The 18,225-nt window shown below is 44.4% G+C and overlaps 1 protein-coding gene across 1 annotated transcript in view; it reads right to left on the bottom strand.

Annotated features, from left to right (window-relative positions):
• kcnh5b (potassium voltage-gated channel, subfamily H (eag-related), member 5b) overlaps nucleotides 1–18,225 on the bottom strand; it is a 72,676-nt gene that overhangs the window by 48,501 nt on the left and 5,950 nt on the right. The window contains exons 3-6 of the mRNA XM_029730049.1: nucleotides 7,922–8,028; nucleotides 7,628–7,777; nucleotides 5,216–5,352; nucleotides 295–687 (exon numbers count right to left, since the gene is read on the bottom strand). Coding sequence (XP_029585909.1) covers nucleotides 295–687; nucleotides 5,216–5,352; nucleotides 7,628–7,777; nucleotides 7,922–8,028 — 787 coding nt within the window. The remainder of the gene's footprint in view (nucleotides 1–294; nucleotides 688–5,215; nucleotides 5,353–7,627; nucleotides 7,778–7,921; nucleotides 8,029–18,225) is intronic.

Below are 18,225 nucleotides of genomic sequence, written 5' to 3' on the forward strand. Positions count from 1 at the left end.
AATTTGGTCTCCATTGGTGTCCTACGTAGGAAACCTCCCATAAATGCACATGTTATAATTGTAATGTTTGTATATATTGTTTTCTCTCCATTTTATGACTGCCTTTTTGTATAATGTTTTGCTGTATCCTTATTTATTCCTTTTATTGTACTTAGTCTGTGTGGTGCACTTTGTTTGGTTGTCTATGTAACCCCTATTAAAAGAAAATAACATTCTAATAAAAAGATAATTACAAAAAAAACACAATTTCAAAAGATCCTAAACCCACCCCTTCCCCGAGCCAGCCTACCGTACCTCATCCACATTCTCAAAGGCATTGATTATGTCATAGGGCAGGCAGGACAGCAGGTCGATGACGAACCAGGTCTTCAGGTAGTTCATCCTGATCAGCTTGGGGTCTGAGATGACCTCCCCACCGGGCCCCACGAAGGTGGTGTGGAAGTTGAGTACGATGTCCACCAGGAAGATGACATCCACCACACTGTCCAGCACCAGCCACACGATGTTGTTCTGCTTGGTCTTGAAGGACACGTTGTAGGGCACCATGATGGCCGTGTAGAAGGTGAGGACGAGGATGACCCAGTCCCAGGTGGTCTTGAAGGTGCAGTAGTGGAGGATGATGTGAGGGGGAGTCTTAGGAGCCTCCTGTTTGTACTGGGGGAGGATGTCTGAGCCTAGCTGGAGAACCTGAGTGCACACAGAAGGATGGAGAGAGAGAGAGAGAGAGAGAGAGAGAGAGAGAGAGAGAGAGAGAGAGAGAGAGAGAGAGAGAGAGAGAGAGAGAGAGAGAGAGAGAGAGGGACTGACAGTTATAGGAGGAGGAGACACTTTCAATGTTAAAGTTGATTGTTCTCATCTCATACAGACTATATCAGGAATGGGGCTTCCTGACTCCATGTTATAAAAGTAGGTTGGGTGCTCGCTGAGAAGATGAACAGAGGCTACAATTCTCATCTAATCCTCATCATCAGAGGTGCCAATCAAACAGGCCTCAGTCAAGACCAGAAGCGCTGTGCAAAATGAGAACTTCAATTAAGCACACAAAAACCTTCTCAGAGAAATAGCAGCACATCTGACATTCCGCATACTCAATATGAGACGTCAGATGCTCTTCAGATGAATCACCTGCCTAATCTATTGAATGTTCCCCAGATATTACAAACCCACTCAGACATCTTGTTATTGGTTATGTAAATGAGAAGAGATAGTAAAACTCATCCTTCTTTTCTGAGTTTTGATTTTGTCTTACCTCTCTGTCTGAGAGAGACTGGTAGGGGTAAGCAAATCACAAAATTGAAATCACAATCCCCTTTGCATGAATTAACAGTAAGTATAATTTCATGTTGATACATTTCATTCGGAAAGTATTCAGACCCCTTCACTTTTCCACATTTTGTTATGTTACAGCCTTATTCTGAAATTGATTAAATTGTTTTTTCCCCCTCATCAATCTACACACAATACCCCGTAATGAAAAACAAAAACACGTTTTTAGAAATGTTTGCAAAAGTATTAACAATTAAAAACTGAAATGTCACATTTCCATAAGTATTCAGACCCTTTACTCAGTACTTTGTAGAAGCACCTTTGGCAGCGATTACAGCGTTGAGTATTCTTGGGTATGACACAACAAGCTTGGCACACCTGTATTTGGGGAGTTTCTCCATTAATCTCTGCAGATCCTCTGAAGCTCTGTCAAGGTTGGATGGGGAGCGTCGCTGCACAGCTATTTTCAGGTCCCTCCAGAGATGTTCGATCGGGTTCAAGTCCGGGCTCTGGCTGGGCCACTCAAGGACATTCAGAGACTTGCCCCGAAACCACTCGTCCATTGTCTTGGCTGTGTGCTTAGAGTTGTTGTCCCAGTCTGAGGTACTGAGCGCTCTGGATCAGGTTTTCATCAAGGATCTTTTTGTACTTTGCTCCATTTATCTTTCCCTCGATCCTGATTAGTTTCTCAGTCCCTGCTACCTCCCTGACCAAGGCCCTTCTCCCCCGATTGCTCAGTTTGGCCAGCTCTAGGAAGAGTCTTGGTGGTTCCAAATTTCTTCCATTTAAGAATGATGGAGGCCGCTGTGTTCTTGGGGACCTTCAATGCTGCAGAAATTTGTTGGTACCCTTCCCCAGATCTGTGCCTTGACTCAATCCTGTCTCGGAGCTCTACGGACAATTCCTTCGACCTCATGGCTTGGTTTTTGCTCTGACATGCACTGTCAACTATGGGACCTTATACAGACAGGTGTGTGCCTTTCCAAATCATGTCCAATCAATTGAATTTAACACAGGTGGACTCCAATCAAGTTGTAGAAACATCTCAAGGATGATCAATGGAAACATAGAAAAGGGTCTGAATACTTATATAAATAAGGTATTTAAGTTCGTTTTTTTTATACATTTGCTAAAAGTTCTAAAAACCTGTTTTCACTTTCTCATTATGGTCTATTGTGTGTAGATTAATTGTTTTAATCAATTTCAGAATAGGCCTGTAACATAAGAAAATGTGGAAAAAGTCAAGGGGTCTGTATACTTTCCGAATACACTGTAGATGCTGTTTATTGGTACTTACCAAAGGGGCAGGATTCTAAATCCAACACTAAGGTTTATGTCAAATAATCCACTGCCCTGAAACATCAATAGATGACTCAGGATATTTAGCCAGCCAGGTAAGGTCACTTAGCTAGGGAAAAGATAAGGTAAAGTGAACATGGCTCGTCCCAAAACAAGTCATCTGAGTTTCCAACAGACGGAGACAGTGAAAGTGCTCGCGGCACACTGCCTCCGTCTCTCTGCTATGCATGCAATATTAATGATGCCCAGTACAGCCGCAGCCCACAGCGAACTGTACAAGATCATTAGCCAGCAAGAATCCTCTCATCCGGAAGCAGTCTTTATTGTCGCGGGCCACAGAGGACAGAGAAGGCAGACTCTATACTGCAGGACCGTTTTGAGAATAGTGATTGGAATATGTTCAAAGATTCACCCACCCAGGACTCATCCATCAACATTGAGGAATATACATCGTCAGTCACAGGCTTCATTAGTAAATGTGTTGATGATGTTGTACCCACAATAACAATCCGGACATACCCTAACCAAAAACCCTGGATGAACAGAGATATCCATACCTTGCTGGGAGCCCATACTGCAGGATTAAACTTGAATTGATGTTTAACAACTCAGACTCGCAACGCATGTGGCAAGGACTACAGACTATCACAGACTACAAAGGCAAATCCAGCTGTACGTTGCCCACCGAAGCCTCCATCCCAGACGAGCTTAACACATTCTATGCTCGCTTCGAGGCAGACAATACAGAGCCATCCAGGAACAATCTCGCTGCTCCGGACAACCAGGTGCTTTCGCTTTCCGAGGCTGACAAGAGGAAAACTCTCAAAAGAGTAAATACTCACGAAGTCGCCGGCCCAGATGGCATCCCTGTCCATGTCCTCAGAGTGTGTGCTGACCAGCTGTCTTCTCTGACATCTTTAACCTGTACTTGTCCCAGGCTGTAGTCTCCACCTACTTCAAGGAGACCACCATCATCCCAGTGCCCAAGAAAAATAAGGTGACATGCCCAAATTACTATCACGCCTTCCCACTCACCCCGGTCATCATGAAGTGCTTCGAGAAGCTGGTCATGGCCCACATCAAGGCCAGCATGCCAGGCACACTAGACCCACTCCAATTTGCCTACCGCTCCAACAGATCCACGGAAGATGCCATTTCCATCGCTACTCAAACGGCTGTAACGCATCTGAGAATGCTGTTCATTGACTACAGTCCAGCATTCAACACAATTGCTCGCTCCAAGCTTGACACCAAGCTCAGAGCCCTGGGTCTGGACACCACCCTCTGCAACTGGATCCTGGACTTCCTGACGGGCTGACCACAGGCTGTGAGGATTGGCAACAACACCTTCTCCACACTGACTCTTAACACAGGGATCCCCCAGGGGTGTTTCCTCAACTTTCTGCTGTACTCCCTGTTCGACCACGACTGTGGCTTTGCACGACACCCACTCCATCATCAAGTTTCCTGACGACAGCTTAGTTGTAGGCCTGATAACCAATAACAACGAGTCAGCCTATAGGGAGGAGGTAAGTAAACTGGCATTGTGGTGCCAGGACAACAAACTCTCTCTCAATGTCAGCAAAACAAAGGAGTTGATTGTCAATGGGACTGCAGTAGAGAGACTTAAGTTCCTCAGCATCTACATCAACGACTACTTGACATGTACCAACAACACCACCATTCTTGTCAAAAAGGTGCAACAGTGTCTCTACTTCCTAAGGCGGCTGAAGAAATTCGGCATGCCACCCCGGTTCCTCTCCAAATACAACCGCTGCACCATTGAGAGAGTCCTGACCAGTTCCATCAATGCCTGGTACGGGAATTACTCCGTCCATGACCGCAAGGCCCAGCACATCACTTGGATCGTGCTCTCACCCATCCAGGACATCTACTCGAAACGGTGCCTGAGGAAGGCCCGCAGCATTATCAAGGACCACCCACACCCCAGTCACGAGCTGTTCACTTCCTTACCATCTGGCAGATAGTATTGGAGCATGAGGTCTGATGCCAACAGGCTCAGAGACAGTTTCTATCTACAAACCATCAGACTGCGGAACACCCTTCACTGGACTGACCACCTACTCTGATTTTCCGCACCTTAGCACACACACACACTCACTCACTCATGCACACACCCACACAGACATCCACACACACACTCATATACATTTATGCTGCACAAACATCACAACTGCTGCACAATTTAAACATTTGACCCGCAATCCCCCCTTCTTCAAAACACATGTAAATATTGGACTGTAAATTGTGCCTTCTTATGTTGCTTATGGTGTATAGCAAGAGTATCCCATACATACGACTAATAAAACTTGAACGTACAGTATGTATGGGGAGGTGTCTATGTGTGTGTGTTTGTATGTGTGTACAGTCAAACATTAGGTCAATCAATTTTCTACGTAAAAGTCCTCTTGTATCTGCTCTTCTGTTTGTTATAAAATAAAACGTTTTGGCCATCTCTGTTTTTCTCTCTGTTTAGCCCCTGTATGTTAATAGTCTGTCCTCTCTCTCTGCATTAGGCCCAGGACCTGAATGTGATCGAGGAGGTGATCAGGATGATGGTCTGTCTAACTCCCTACACCACAACCCTAACCCGGTTTACTCCCAGCTCTACATGTGACACAGCACTTACCTCTGCCAGACGGGATTGCTTGGGTTGGCTGACCTCATGGCTGCTCATAGGAGTGAGCTGCTGTGGTGTGTTGTGGTGGCTGGTGTTGCGGTTATTATGTGTCAGTGCCCGTGTCAGCCGTGCAAACTTGGTCCATCCTGCAGACATAAAAAACATTGACACATTTAGCACAGCTTGGCCATATGGAAAGGGTACATAAATGATATTCACTTTGAGAAACACTGAAAGCATACGCTATTAACCATACGTTAATACATGACTTCATCTAAAGATGACTTTATCTTGTAAAACCAGCAGCTATGGATTCAAAGTCACAGTGATGATGTAGGCACTAGGCATGCACAGCAAAGGTCTGGGTCCTCTGTAGCTCATTTGGTAGAACATGGCACTTGCAACGGCAGGATAGTGGGTTTGAATATGGGGACCCAGTATGCACGCATGACTGTAAGTTGCTTTGGATAAAAGTGTCTGTTAAATGGCATATATTATAACTACAGCCCCACTCTCACGTCGGCTGTATAAACCATAATAATGTGAAGACTGTACAAGATGAAATATAAGATCACTCAAACCCTTTCAGGTGCCATTACCACAGAGCGAAACAGGGATTTGAAATAGCCCTCAACTCCAGGGTCTCTAACCTCATATCCTCTTTCACTTCCCTTCAAAAGTAAGTTAATTCAGCTATTTTTCCCAAAGGGCAGCAGGGTGAAAGGAGACCAGTGGCAGAGACCCACACAGACCACAGCGGCAGCCTACTCACAACTGCACTGCAACAGATACAACTGACCTCCCCTTGGATGAAGAGAGTGTTAGGAGTTGTGTAACTCATTGTCTGCCATCAGGGCAAAGCAGCACTCCACACTGACCATGTAAAGCCCCCAATCTTTACTATAATAGCCCGAAAGAGCCTTGTAAAACAGGCTAATGTGTATTCTGCTAGCCCTCGAGAAAACAAAAAGAAAACAACCCGACCAGAACAACTTAATACAATGTGGCGAAGTTAAAAATAGCAAGAACTAAATCCAAGCATCACCCCCAAACAAACTGCATATGATGATCAAATCATTTCTGCTGAAATACAGTCAGAGTACCCCCTCGAATCCTTTAGCAGCAGTGGCTGCTGAATTGTTGCCACCAATGCAAAAAAATATGAGATAGCCGTTGGCTCAATGACTGGAAGTCTATGGGAACAGCTAGCATGTCATTGCACTAAAACTAGTAGCAATGCAACCCCCCGCCAACCCTACCCTTGCCACCACTACGGAACAAAAATCCTAGGGAAACACTGACAGTGAATACTTAACACTTTGAATTCAAAGCGTAGACGAATACGTGTGGAAAGGCTAATCAGTCTAGTTGGAGTCTCTCCTCCTCAGCTGATGTGAATGGGTGTTGAGCTGTGGGAGCAGCTTGAGCTATAGCATAAGGAGGTTGTGTTTCTATAGTGTGACCATTCAGCTTCCATACCCTTCAGACCCATCCATGTCTGCAATCCCATAACACTGAACACTGCGACAGTCCACACTACAGCTCTGCTCTGGGTCCACTCCTAATCAGTGACCCCTTGACAAGGTCTGGACACACAGCAGTCATTCTATGGTAAGGTCATCACAAGCAATTAGAGGACAGATGCTAATAAGCTCCTGATAAAATACAAAATATAAACGGATTAGAGTAACGTTAAGGGAACCACGGGAACTGTATGCGGTGCTCATTTCACCCCAGAGGATTTCAATGGCTTCATGTTAGTAGTTTACATATCTTGAACTTTTAATATTTAAATTGTAAATTGAGACGGTATGATTTTATTTGTAAACTGTATGAATGGAATGTATACATGTAATTTGACTCGTATTTTTTTTTTGTTTTTTACAAAAGATGAAAGTCCCTTAACTTGACTAAAAACAACAACAGAAGTTGCATGTCCTGTAAAATGTTCAACAAAACGTAATCTTTTGACAATATCCCTGACTGTCATGGTATTGTTTCTGGTCAACCTGCTCCCAACATTAACAGCATGTAAAGCCCATATTAATCATCATGTGTTGATCATCATGTGTTAGTCATCTTCCAATCCCATGAGCTTGGTTTTCCCAGCAGTAAGTCTCTGACGAGGCATGGTGATGGGGAGTCTGCGCCGGGGGGGGGAGTGGTCCCTCAGGGGTACAGCATTCTTCTTGTCAAAGGGCAAACACACCCGCTTAACACTGCTAAGAACAGAACCCAGGGCAAAGTCCTGACAACGTGCATCACTCATCTAGGAGGAGAGGGTAAAAACACCCACATCTTCTGTAGGTTCTGCCCACAACAATCACAAGACCTTTTTATTTCCAGTAATTCATAGACTGGCTCTTCATAACAAGCAAACAGCCACAGTTCAGCATGATCGAGACCCACAGAGAGACTTACCCGAAGTGGACTCGTCCTTACCCTTAGTGGACTCGTCCTCGATGGGCTGCTTGAAGACAGTGATGTCTTTGAAGGTGCACAGGAAGAGAACCACTTTGTCATTCTCATTCCTGATGGGGGCCACCTGCATATAGAACCACACTGGCGCCCCTGCAGACAGAATAGATTCTTTACAATGTAGTAGTAACAGTTGTTTTTCTCATAAGGTGCATTTTGTTTACATTTTATTTTTTATACAATAGAATAGAATATGCAGTACATATACAATGTGAACAATTAAATGTGAACACTCACTGTTCTTCCTGTATAGCAGGACCTCAAAGCAGTTGGACTCATAATTATCAAATGTCTCTCTGACTTTGTCTATTGTCTTCTTGTCCGTCAGCTCTCCATACATAAAACTGGAAGAAAAGTGATTAGTCATTTGATCCTAACCACAGGTCTATATGCCAGATGTCATAAGGCATCAATTATGACAGTTATTAATCAATTAATGATCTCAACTCATAAAAGCTCTACTCCTCTTCATAGGCACTGAATGTTCTACCTAGTACTGGTGTGGGACCAGTTAAGAAAATGGCTGTGCATTTGGCACACCTGCTCCTGTGGTTCCTGAGCTTACCACCAACCACTAGTCTACCCTTCCCTGACCAAGGCTGAGATTAGGTAGCCTGAGGTTAAAGGGTAGGAGGCATTAGTTTTTACTCACCAGAGTAACATCAAAGTGTGGTCAAACACTTAGTAACTTATTTGTAGTCATGATCTGGTTACCTATAACTACAAACATAGTTATGTTTAGCATTTTTACATATTTCTTAACTTATTTCCAAGATATCCTCTGAACTATCCACAATGCACTATTTCTCAAAGTCATATGGAGAACCGGTGCTACTTAGCAAGTTCCAGCAGGCGAACGTTAGCTACTGGCCATGCTAGCATGTAACTGGAATGTGTCATATAAAAAAATTTAAAAAAAGATTTTCATACAAGACAAACGAAATATGTCCTCAAACTGTATGCTTCTCAACCATGTGTGGCTCAGTTGGTAGAGCATGGTGTTTGCAACGCCAGCATGGTGTTTGCAACGCCAGCATGGTGTGTGCAACGCCAGGGTTGTGGGTTCGATTCCCACAGGGGGCAAGTACAAAAAAAAAATTAAATAAATAAAAAGACAAAAAAAAAAAAATGCATGAAATGAAATGTAGGAAATGAATGCATTCACTGCTGTAAGTCGCTCTGGATAAGAGCATCTGCTAAATGACTAAAATGTAAAAAAAAAAGTAAATAAAGGCACACAGGTGTCATTTCTAATGCCACATACAAGAAGCGTGGTGAGTCATCCTCTTATATATCTGCCCTAGTTACTTTGGATTTGATATGTTGTTTTGTCTTCTCGTATTGTCACGTTCGTTATAATAATAATGGTCGGACCAAGGCGCAGCGTGAGTAGCGTTCCATATAATGTATTAGAAAGTGAAACTTTAGAAAAATACAAAACAAATAAAGAATAAACGAACCGTGACTACAATGAAACTACACATAAACAATATCCCATAACCCACAAGTGAAAAACAAGCTACTTAAGTATGATCCCCAATTAGAGACAACGATTACCAGCTGCCTCTAATTGGGAATCATACACAATCACCAACATAGAAAAACAAACCTAGAACCCCACATAGAAATAATAAACTAGACTAGCCCCCCAGTCACACCCTGACCTACTCTGCCATAGAAAATAACAGCTTTCTATGGTCAGGACGTGACAGTACCCCCCCCCCCCCACCCCCCAAAGGTGTGGACTCGGACCGCAAAACCTGAAACAAAAAGGGAGGGTTGGGGGGGGTGTCTCTTATCGGTGGCGGCTCTGGTGCAGGACGAAGAACCCTCTCATCCTGCGGATCCGCCAGCATCGGAGGCAGCTCTGGTGCGGGCCGAAGAACCCGCTCATCCTGCAGATCCAGCCCTGGACCCAGACTGGACGCTGTGCCTATACTGGGCATCGACGCAGGGGAAGGCTCCGGCCATGGAACGGGACTGGACGCTGTGCCTGGACTGGGCACCAACGCAGAGGAAAGCTCCGGCCATGGAGCTGGAGGTTCCGGGCCGTGGACCGTCCCTGGAGGCTCCGGGCCGTGGGCCGTCTCTGGAGGCTCCGGGCCGTGGGCCGTCTCAGGAGGCTCCGGGCCGTGGGCCGTCTCAGGAGGCTCCGGGCCGTGGGCCGTCTCAGGAGGCTCCGGGCCGTGGGCCGTCTCAGGAGGCTCCGGGCCGTGGACCGTCTCAGGAGGCTCCGGGCCGTGGACCGTCTCAGGAGGCTCCGGGCCGTGGGCCGTCTCAGGAGGTTCCGGACTGTGAAACGTCGCCAGAAGCTCAGGACTGGGAACTGTCGCCGGAAGCTCTGGACTGGGAACTGTCGCTGGAAGCTCTGGACTGGGAACTGTCGCCGGAAGCTCTGGACTGGGAACTGTCGCCGGAAGCTCTGGACTGTGAAGGCAGGACAGGTGGCCCCAGACTGGTGACACGCACCTCAGGGCGAGTGCGTAAAACCGGTGCAGGATTTACTGGACCGTGGAGGCGCACTGGAGGTCTGGAGCCTAGAGCTGGCACAACCCGTCCTGGCTGGATGCTCACTTTCAAATGGCAAGTGCAAGGAGCTGGCACCGAGCGCACTGGGCTGTGAATGCGCACGAGAGACACAGTGCGTATCACCGCATAACATGGTGCCTGAACGGTCACACGCTCCTTAAAGCGAGTGCGGGGAGTTGGCTCTGGTCTGAAACCTGGCTCTGCCAACCACCCCGTGTGCCCCCCCAAAAATGTTCTTGGGGTTTCTGTGGCCTTCCTCCACGACTTTGTCACTGTCCCTCCTTCGCTGCTTTTGCCTGCTTCCATGGCAGGCTCTTATCTCCTGCCACTATTTCGTCCCAGGTCCAGGATATTCTCTCCCTAAGCTCCTCCACGGACCAGGATGCCATTATCTCACGGGCACGCTGCTTGGTCCTTTGTAGATGGGATATTCTGTCACCTTCATTATAATAATAATGGTCGGACCAAGGTGCAGCGTGAGTAGCATTCCACAAAATGTATTAGAAAGTGAAACTTTAGAAAAATACAAAACAAATAAAGAATAAACGAACCGTGACTACAATGAAACTACATATAAACAATATCCCATAACCCACAAGTGAAAAACAAGCTACTTAAGTATGATCCCCAATTAGAGACAACGATTACCAGCTGCCTCTAATTGGGAATCATACACAATTACCAACATAGAAAAGCAAACGAACCCCACATAGAAATAATAAACTAGACTAGCCCCCCAGTCACGCCCTGACCTACTCTACCATAGAAAATAACAGCTTTCTATGGTCAGAACGTGACACGTATGTCACATTTATACTTCTCACCTCACGTCATGACCAGGCAGTTATTGTGAAACAGTTGTCAATACTAACAATTGATTAGAATAAAAGCTGAGGAAGAGGAAGATGATGTGATCATTGGGTGAGTAGTGGCGTGCATATTGTAAATTGTGAACACAACTGTGTTTGCCCTACAGCATCTGTAAAAATGTCTGCCGTTCTAATAAGGTCTGACATATTTTATTCACTCTCAGGGAGCCCGAAGCTTCAGCCAGTCTGGACGAGGAAATACTTGTTTTGTGTTCCAGTCCCAACTGATGAAGCTTTTCCAAGTCTGTGTTGGGTGTGGAGATTCCAGGGACTACGTCAACAGCCAGACGAACAGCGCTCAACATCACGCAGATCTGCAGTTAGCGCAACCATGTGAGGGAATGATCCAGCCAGCCTATGATTGGGAGGGTGCCAGCAGGCAATCTGCTCCTTTTTGCTGCCATTTTGGTGTCAAGTTGTATGCAAACCAATGTCCTCCGAATGCTTTGCATGATGGGAGTGGCCACCATTCATCGCAGCACATTCTTCTGTCACCAGCATAGCCACCTTGAGCCAGCAGTCTTCAAGACATGGGATGTCGAGCAGAGTGGCACCATCGAAATCCTCAAAGAACGGATCCCGCTATCGGGATCAAAATCGACAACATCCGGTGAAGCTGGAGTGCACCAAATTCAAATTATAAAATTGTAATATTAAACATTCATGAACATACAAGTGTCTTACATCATTTAAAAGCTTAACTTCTTGTTAATCCAACCGCGTTGTCTGATTTCGAAAATACTTTATGGCAAAAGCATACCATGCGATTATCTGAGGACAGCGCCCCACATCAAAATACGTTTTCAAATCAGCACAGGCGTCACAAAATCCCAAATAGCAATAAAATAAATCACTTACCTTTGAAGATCTTCCTCTGTTTGCAATCCCAAGGGTCCCAGCTACACAATGAATGGTCGTTCTGTTCGATAAAGTCCTTCTTTATATCCCAAAAATGTCTGTTTAGTTGGTGCACTTGATTCAGTAATCCACTCGTTCAACATGCATACAAACAAATCCAAAAAGTTACCAGTAAAGTTCATCCAAACAAGTCAAACGATGTTTCTAATTAATCCTCAGGTACTCTAATATCTAAATAAATGATCAAATTTAAGACTTAGAATAGTATGTTCAATAGGGAAGATAAATAACAAAGAGCGCGCACCTCATTGACACACGCAACAAGACTACTTTTCTAATGAGAGACACCTTGGGGAAAAACTACAACTACTCGTTCGTTTTTCAAAAAACAAGCCTGAAACCCTTTCTAAAGACTGTTGACATCTAGTGGAAGCCATAGCAACTGCAATCTGGGAGTTATTTATTTGTATATCCCATAGACTAGCATTGAAATGTCCTGTGACCTCAATTTCCCTCTGGTTTTCGCCTGCCATATCAGTTATGTTATACTCACAGACATTATTTTAAGAGTTTTAGAAACTGCATAGTGTTTTATATCCAATGCTACCAATTATATGCATATCCTAGCTTCTGGGCCTGAGTAACAGACAGTTTACTTTGGGCACGTCATTCATCCGAACTTCCGAACACTGCCCCCTAGCCCTAAGAGGTTTTAATCTTATACATTTACAGTGCATTCGGAAAGTATTCAGACCCCTTGACTTTTTCCACATTTTACTACGTTACAGCCTTATTCTAAAATGGATTCAATAAAAAAAATCCTCATCAATCTACACACAATACCCCATAATGGCAAAGCGAAAACAGGTTTTTAGACACATTTGCAAATGTATTAAAAATAAAAAACAGAAATACCTTATTCACATAAGTATTCAAACCTTTTGCTATGAGACTCGAAATTGAGCTCAGGTGCATCCTGTTTCAATTGATCATCCTTGAGATGTTTCTACAACTTGATTGGAGTCCACTTGTGGTAAATTCAATTGATTAGACATAATTTCGAAAGGCACAAACCCGTCTATATAAGGGCCCACAGTTGACAGTGCATGTCAGAGCAAAAACCAAGCCAAACCAAGGGTATATCTGCAGCATTGAAGGTCCCCAAGAACATAGTGGCCTCCATCCTTCTTAAATGGAAGAAGTTTGGAACCACCAAGACTCTTCCTAGAGCTGGCCGCCCGGCCAAACTGAGCAAATGGTGGAGAAGGGCCTTGGTCAGTGAGGTGACCAAGAACCCAATGGTCACTTTGAAAGAGCTCCAGATTTCCTCTGTGGAGATGGGAGAACCTTCCAGAAGGACAACCATCTCTGCAGCACTCCACCAATCAGGCCTTTATGGTAGAGTGGCCAGACGGAAACCACTCCTCAGTAAAAGGCACGACAGCCCGCTGGAGTTCGCAAAAAAGCACCTATAGACTCTCAGACCATGAGAAACAAGATTCTCTGGTCTGATGAAAGCAAGACTGAACTCTTTGGCCTGAATGCCAAGCGTCACATCAGGAGGAAACCTGGCACCATCCCTACGGTGAAGCATGGTCATGGCAGCATCATGCTGTGAGGTTGTTTTTCAGAGTCAGGGACAAGGAGACTATTCAGGATCAATGGAAAGATGAACGGGGCAAAGTATAGAGAGATCCTTGATGAAACCTGCTCCAGAGTGGGCCTCAGGGCCTCAGACTGAAGCAAAGGTTCACCTTCCAACAGGACAACGACCCTAAGCACCCAGCCAAGAGAACGCAGGAGTGGCTTCGGGACAAGTCTCTGAATACCCAAGAAGACTCGAGGCTGTAATCAATGCCAACGGTGGTTCATCAAAGTACTGAGTACTTATGTAAATGTCATATTTCAGTGTTTTTAATTTGTAATACATTTGCAAACATTTCTAAACCTGTTTTTGCTTTGTCATTATAGGGTATTGTGTGTAGATAAATGAGGGGGAAAAAACAATGTAATCCATTTTACAATAAGGCTGTAACGTAACAAAATGTGGAAAAATTCAAGGGGTCTGAATACTTTCTGAATGTTATCTATTGTTATACTGTAAAATCATGCAACAATTTGTTACATTGATGTGTCAAATCTGATTTGCTTAATTGCATTGAAGTGTATTTCTTTTTTTGTTTGTATGTAAGAGCAATGAGGTGAAGAGCGCCACGTGGTGTGAACTGGAGGGGTTGAAGAGGACTAAGCTGAGCTGGTGGTTGGAACCTTCATCTCTGACCCAAACAGACAGATCGTTAAATGGATCTGGGAGAACATGCCAGGTATAAAGCATTGCATTGATATTTGGCTAAATGTAAAAAATATTTAACTTTGTGTCATTATACTGTATAAGTGGGTATCACTATTCTACTCATCCATGTGAACATTTGTATTACCCGTTTTCTAATGTGATTAGCTTTACACAAGAAAATTGACACCACTCGAGAGGGTGTGCTTATGTTGGGCAGTGGCGGAACGCCACTATCAACCACACCTACTGGTCATATGACTCCTGAAGAAAGCAGGGAAATTATTGTGCCAAAATGGTAACGTTACACTGTACCACATACAGAACCAGCATACCAACCTACTGATGCCCCTCATGCCTTTGTGTCATCATACACCACTGCAAGCAGAGGAACGGACAAAGGAGCGGCTGGAACTAAGTCAGTGTACATATCCTACATGTAGTACATGTATTTTTACAGAACAGCCAATCTTACAATATAATAGTTCATTCTGTTTTTAAATCAAAATCCAGACTCTGGGACCTCAATAGATTTGGAGAAGATTCTACATGGGGCCTTGATCCTGAAGGACATCTCGCAACTATCCCCTGACTACCAGACATCAGGGCTAGAGGAGTACCACTCTCTGATGCTGCACTTCCTGTCGAAGCGCTACCTTCTCCCACAAGGGAATGCATGCAGTGTTGATAAAGCAATACTACTGAATCTGTCATTATTACAGTCAAGTGTATCAAAACCCTTTCCATTGTTTGTGTCTCTCAGTTGGAAGCCAACTCATCAAATGCTTCCTGTGCTTCTTTTTTTATCCTTTTTGGTTTTAGATCTTGCAGCCTTTTAAAAAAATGTTTACCTTTATTTAACTAGGCAAGTCAGTTAAGAACAAATTCCTATTTACAATGACAGCTTGGGAACAGTACCTTGTTCAGGGGCAGAACGACAGATTTTACCTTGACAGCTCGGGGATTCGATCTTGCAACTTTTCGGTTACTAGTCCAATGCTCTAACCACTAGTCTACCTGCCGCCCCAGCCTTGCATTACAATGAGAACACTGGACGGATGCAGGCAGTAAGAAAACACAACCTGCTGAGGTATTCCCTCTCCTTCCCAAAGGCCAAGAATTTTGGATACACAATTAGGCCAATGAAGACCAAAACCACCTAAGTCAAATTATCTAAATGTTGAAATGCCTGTTTATTATTTGTGTCTTTACAGACTACGCTGCCAAAATAGTGAAAGCTGTGGTTTGTCCCCCCCTACTCCCGGAGGACGAGTCAGACACCAGGATCCTGGAATCACCTCCACCACTCTGTAGCCAGTTTCAGCATCCCATGAAGGACCAGGCAATGAGGGATTACATCATGTATAGTGTAGGGCTTTTTTTTACTTTCGGGTGGCTCTCCTCGTGCCTCAGCTTCTCCAGTCTGCTCTGGAATGACTTGAGACAGTACACATGCAGCAAGTATTGTTGTTATCTCATTGGTAAAATACGATGTCGTAATATTTGTATATATTATGGATCCCCATCTTCCTGGGGTCCAGCAAAATTAAGGCCGTTTATACAATTTTAAAAACATTACAATACATTCACAGATTTCACAACACACTATGTGCCCTCAGGCCCATACTCCACCACTACCACATATCTACAGTACTAAATCCATGTGTATAGTACATATGCTATCGTGTGTATGCATGTGTCTGTGCCTATGTTTGTGTTGCTTCAAAGTCCCCTCTGTTGCATAAGGTGTTTTTTAAAATCTAATTGTACTGCTTGCATCAGTTACTTGATGTGGAGTTGATTCAAAGTCTAAATGTTTGAGTAACTTCGGAATTATTTTTTCTGTCTTTCTCCCTGTCTCTTTCTCTAGGAACCTGATTACCACCTCAGTCCAACAGCAGCCTTCTAATGTCACACTGACATCAACACACCTGCATCTAGCCCTAATCTGATTTCTGCTGCGCCACTCGGGAGCCCCAAGTGGGGGGCACTTGAAGCCTGTGTAGGGCATGTTCTCCTCATTTCGTGAACCTATTACTTATCCCATTGACTGCACATGCTGGAAGTGGCACACGGTTGTACCGCCCCAGATGGCTCCAATTCCAGCTGATCAACTGCCTGTGTCTGAACTTTCTAAAAATTAAGGGAAAAAGTTTATTACTATTGGTAGGGGGAGTGGTGTAACATTATTTGATTGCATTCGATTGAGGATTTTATTTATAGATTAGCTAACTTGAGTATGGACTCGGTGTCAGCATCCTGGGTGTGGTCCTGCCGGTAGGTATTATAGGCCGTGCGCAGCACATTGACATCCAAGTAGATTGTGGGGAAGCCAGAATGTTGCATTATACCACCCACTAGTACTTAGTTAGGAAATAAGTGATATTATAGGATGTATTCTCAGTAGCAAACTAGCAAGCCATATTACCAATCAACATTCCCTACACGTGGCGTCGCATCGCGCACTACAAGTTCAGCACCAGCAAGCTTCCATGCTTCAGGGTCAAATCGAAATGGGAAAGTGATCCCTGGCTCAGCTGCCTGCTCTGCCACCACCTCATCGTCATCAGATTCTCCAAAATGGTCAGGCCCAGGGGAAACAGAGTTCCTGCTATGCTCAGAGTCCCTGCTTTTGTCGGACATCTTGACATTTCATATCTGATGGAAGTTTCCTCTGCAGGGATATGCTAGCTGGCAAGACTAGTTAGCTGGCTAAAATAGCTAGCTAGACTTATCACACCAGAAGTGCCTCCCTCTCACTGGCTCTCTCTTTGTTTTGTAGCCAACTTAGCCTACAGTCCTTGCCATGATGGGCCACAGCCGTCAATATGTAAGTCTCCACTCTGTCTTCCCTTTTTTAATTTTTTTTAATCTGTTGGCGGGTTTTGTTTTAGTTATGTTCTGTGGGTTACTGCCTGTGCTCGCTGGTCTTCATTTTTATAATGTTAACTGGCTGGCTAGTTTGCTGGCTAAGATAACGTTAACTGCATATACAGTTCTATAGAGGAGCGTCAAATTAACACATCCAGGCCAGATGTCAACCACAATAACAATACACAAGGATTCCCTCTCTTCACTGTCCAGAGAACAAAGGAAGATGGAGGGCCACTCACAGCAAGCTCACAGCAGAAGTTGGCCTTCTCCTCTTTTGCTCATCTCACACCTCTAGCAAAGATGTTTATAACTAACCCAAGAAAGACCACAGCCTGTCGTGTCCATTAGGAAGAAATTGGTCATAGTGGGCAAAACAAGCAAGGAGGGGGGCAGAGCCAAGCACGAGCTAGCGAGATCCTATTGGCACGTTCTAGCATGTATTTGCATATTTCCGTAGGGAACACCTACTCTGAAGTGCGCGTGTGCAATAACTAAATTCGCCCTTGTACTCCTTCTAGACAAGCAATTTTTGGAAACTTTGGCAAAGAGTAAAAATTCTACAAAACGTAGTCCACGCTGTTCACAACAGATTATACTTTTGGGAACAGAAAACTGTATTGAGATCAAATGTTTCATCGATGAGAACATTTGCAGAATGTCAGCCGAAATCCATATCGTTCCATCTTCTCCCACTGCCGACCACTAGGCTTCTTCTCTACCATATTTAGTAGTGAGTGGAAATGCCAAGCGGATGCTTCACATTTATACATCTGGTGAAATATCTGTTTCATTGTTCTATCTGTGCCTCTAGTCTTCATCAAAGCTTCTACTATCAGCAACAAAGGTGGCAGGTTTGAACCAAAGGGCACTCCAACTTTTGCTGGAGACATGGACAGAGCAGGATTCTGATGAAGAGCTACAATGATGATGACTCAGCCAAGGGACTTCTCCATTAAAGGACAATACACTGTGACAAAATTGCCTCAACCTCTCTTATTTCCTCAAGCAAACAGCGTAAACGGACTGAAAATGACATGGTTAAATGTGTTGAGATCTGTGGGTACAGTTATTATTACCAAAAATGTATACACAAAAAGGATACTGTTTGATATCTGTGCGAT

This window comes from Salmo trutta, chromosome 33 (genome assembly GCF_901001165.1).
Source record: "Salmo trutta chromosome 33, fSalTru1.1, whole genome shotgun sequence".
Lineage (NCBI taxonomy): Eukaryota > Metazoa > Chordata > Actinopteri > Salmoniformes > Salmonidae > Salmo > Salmo trutta.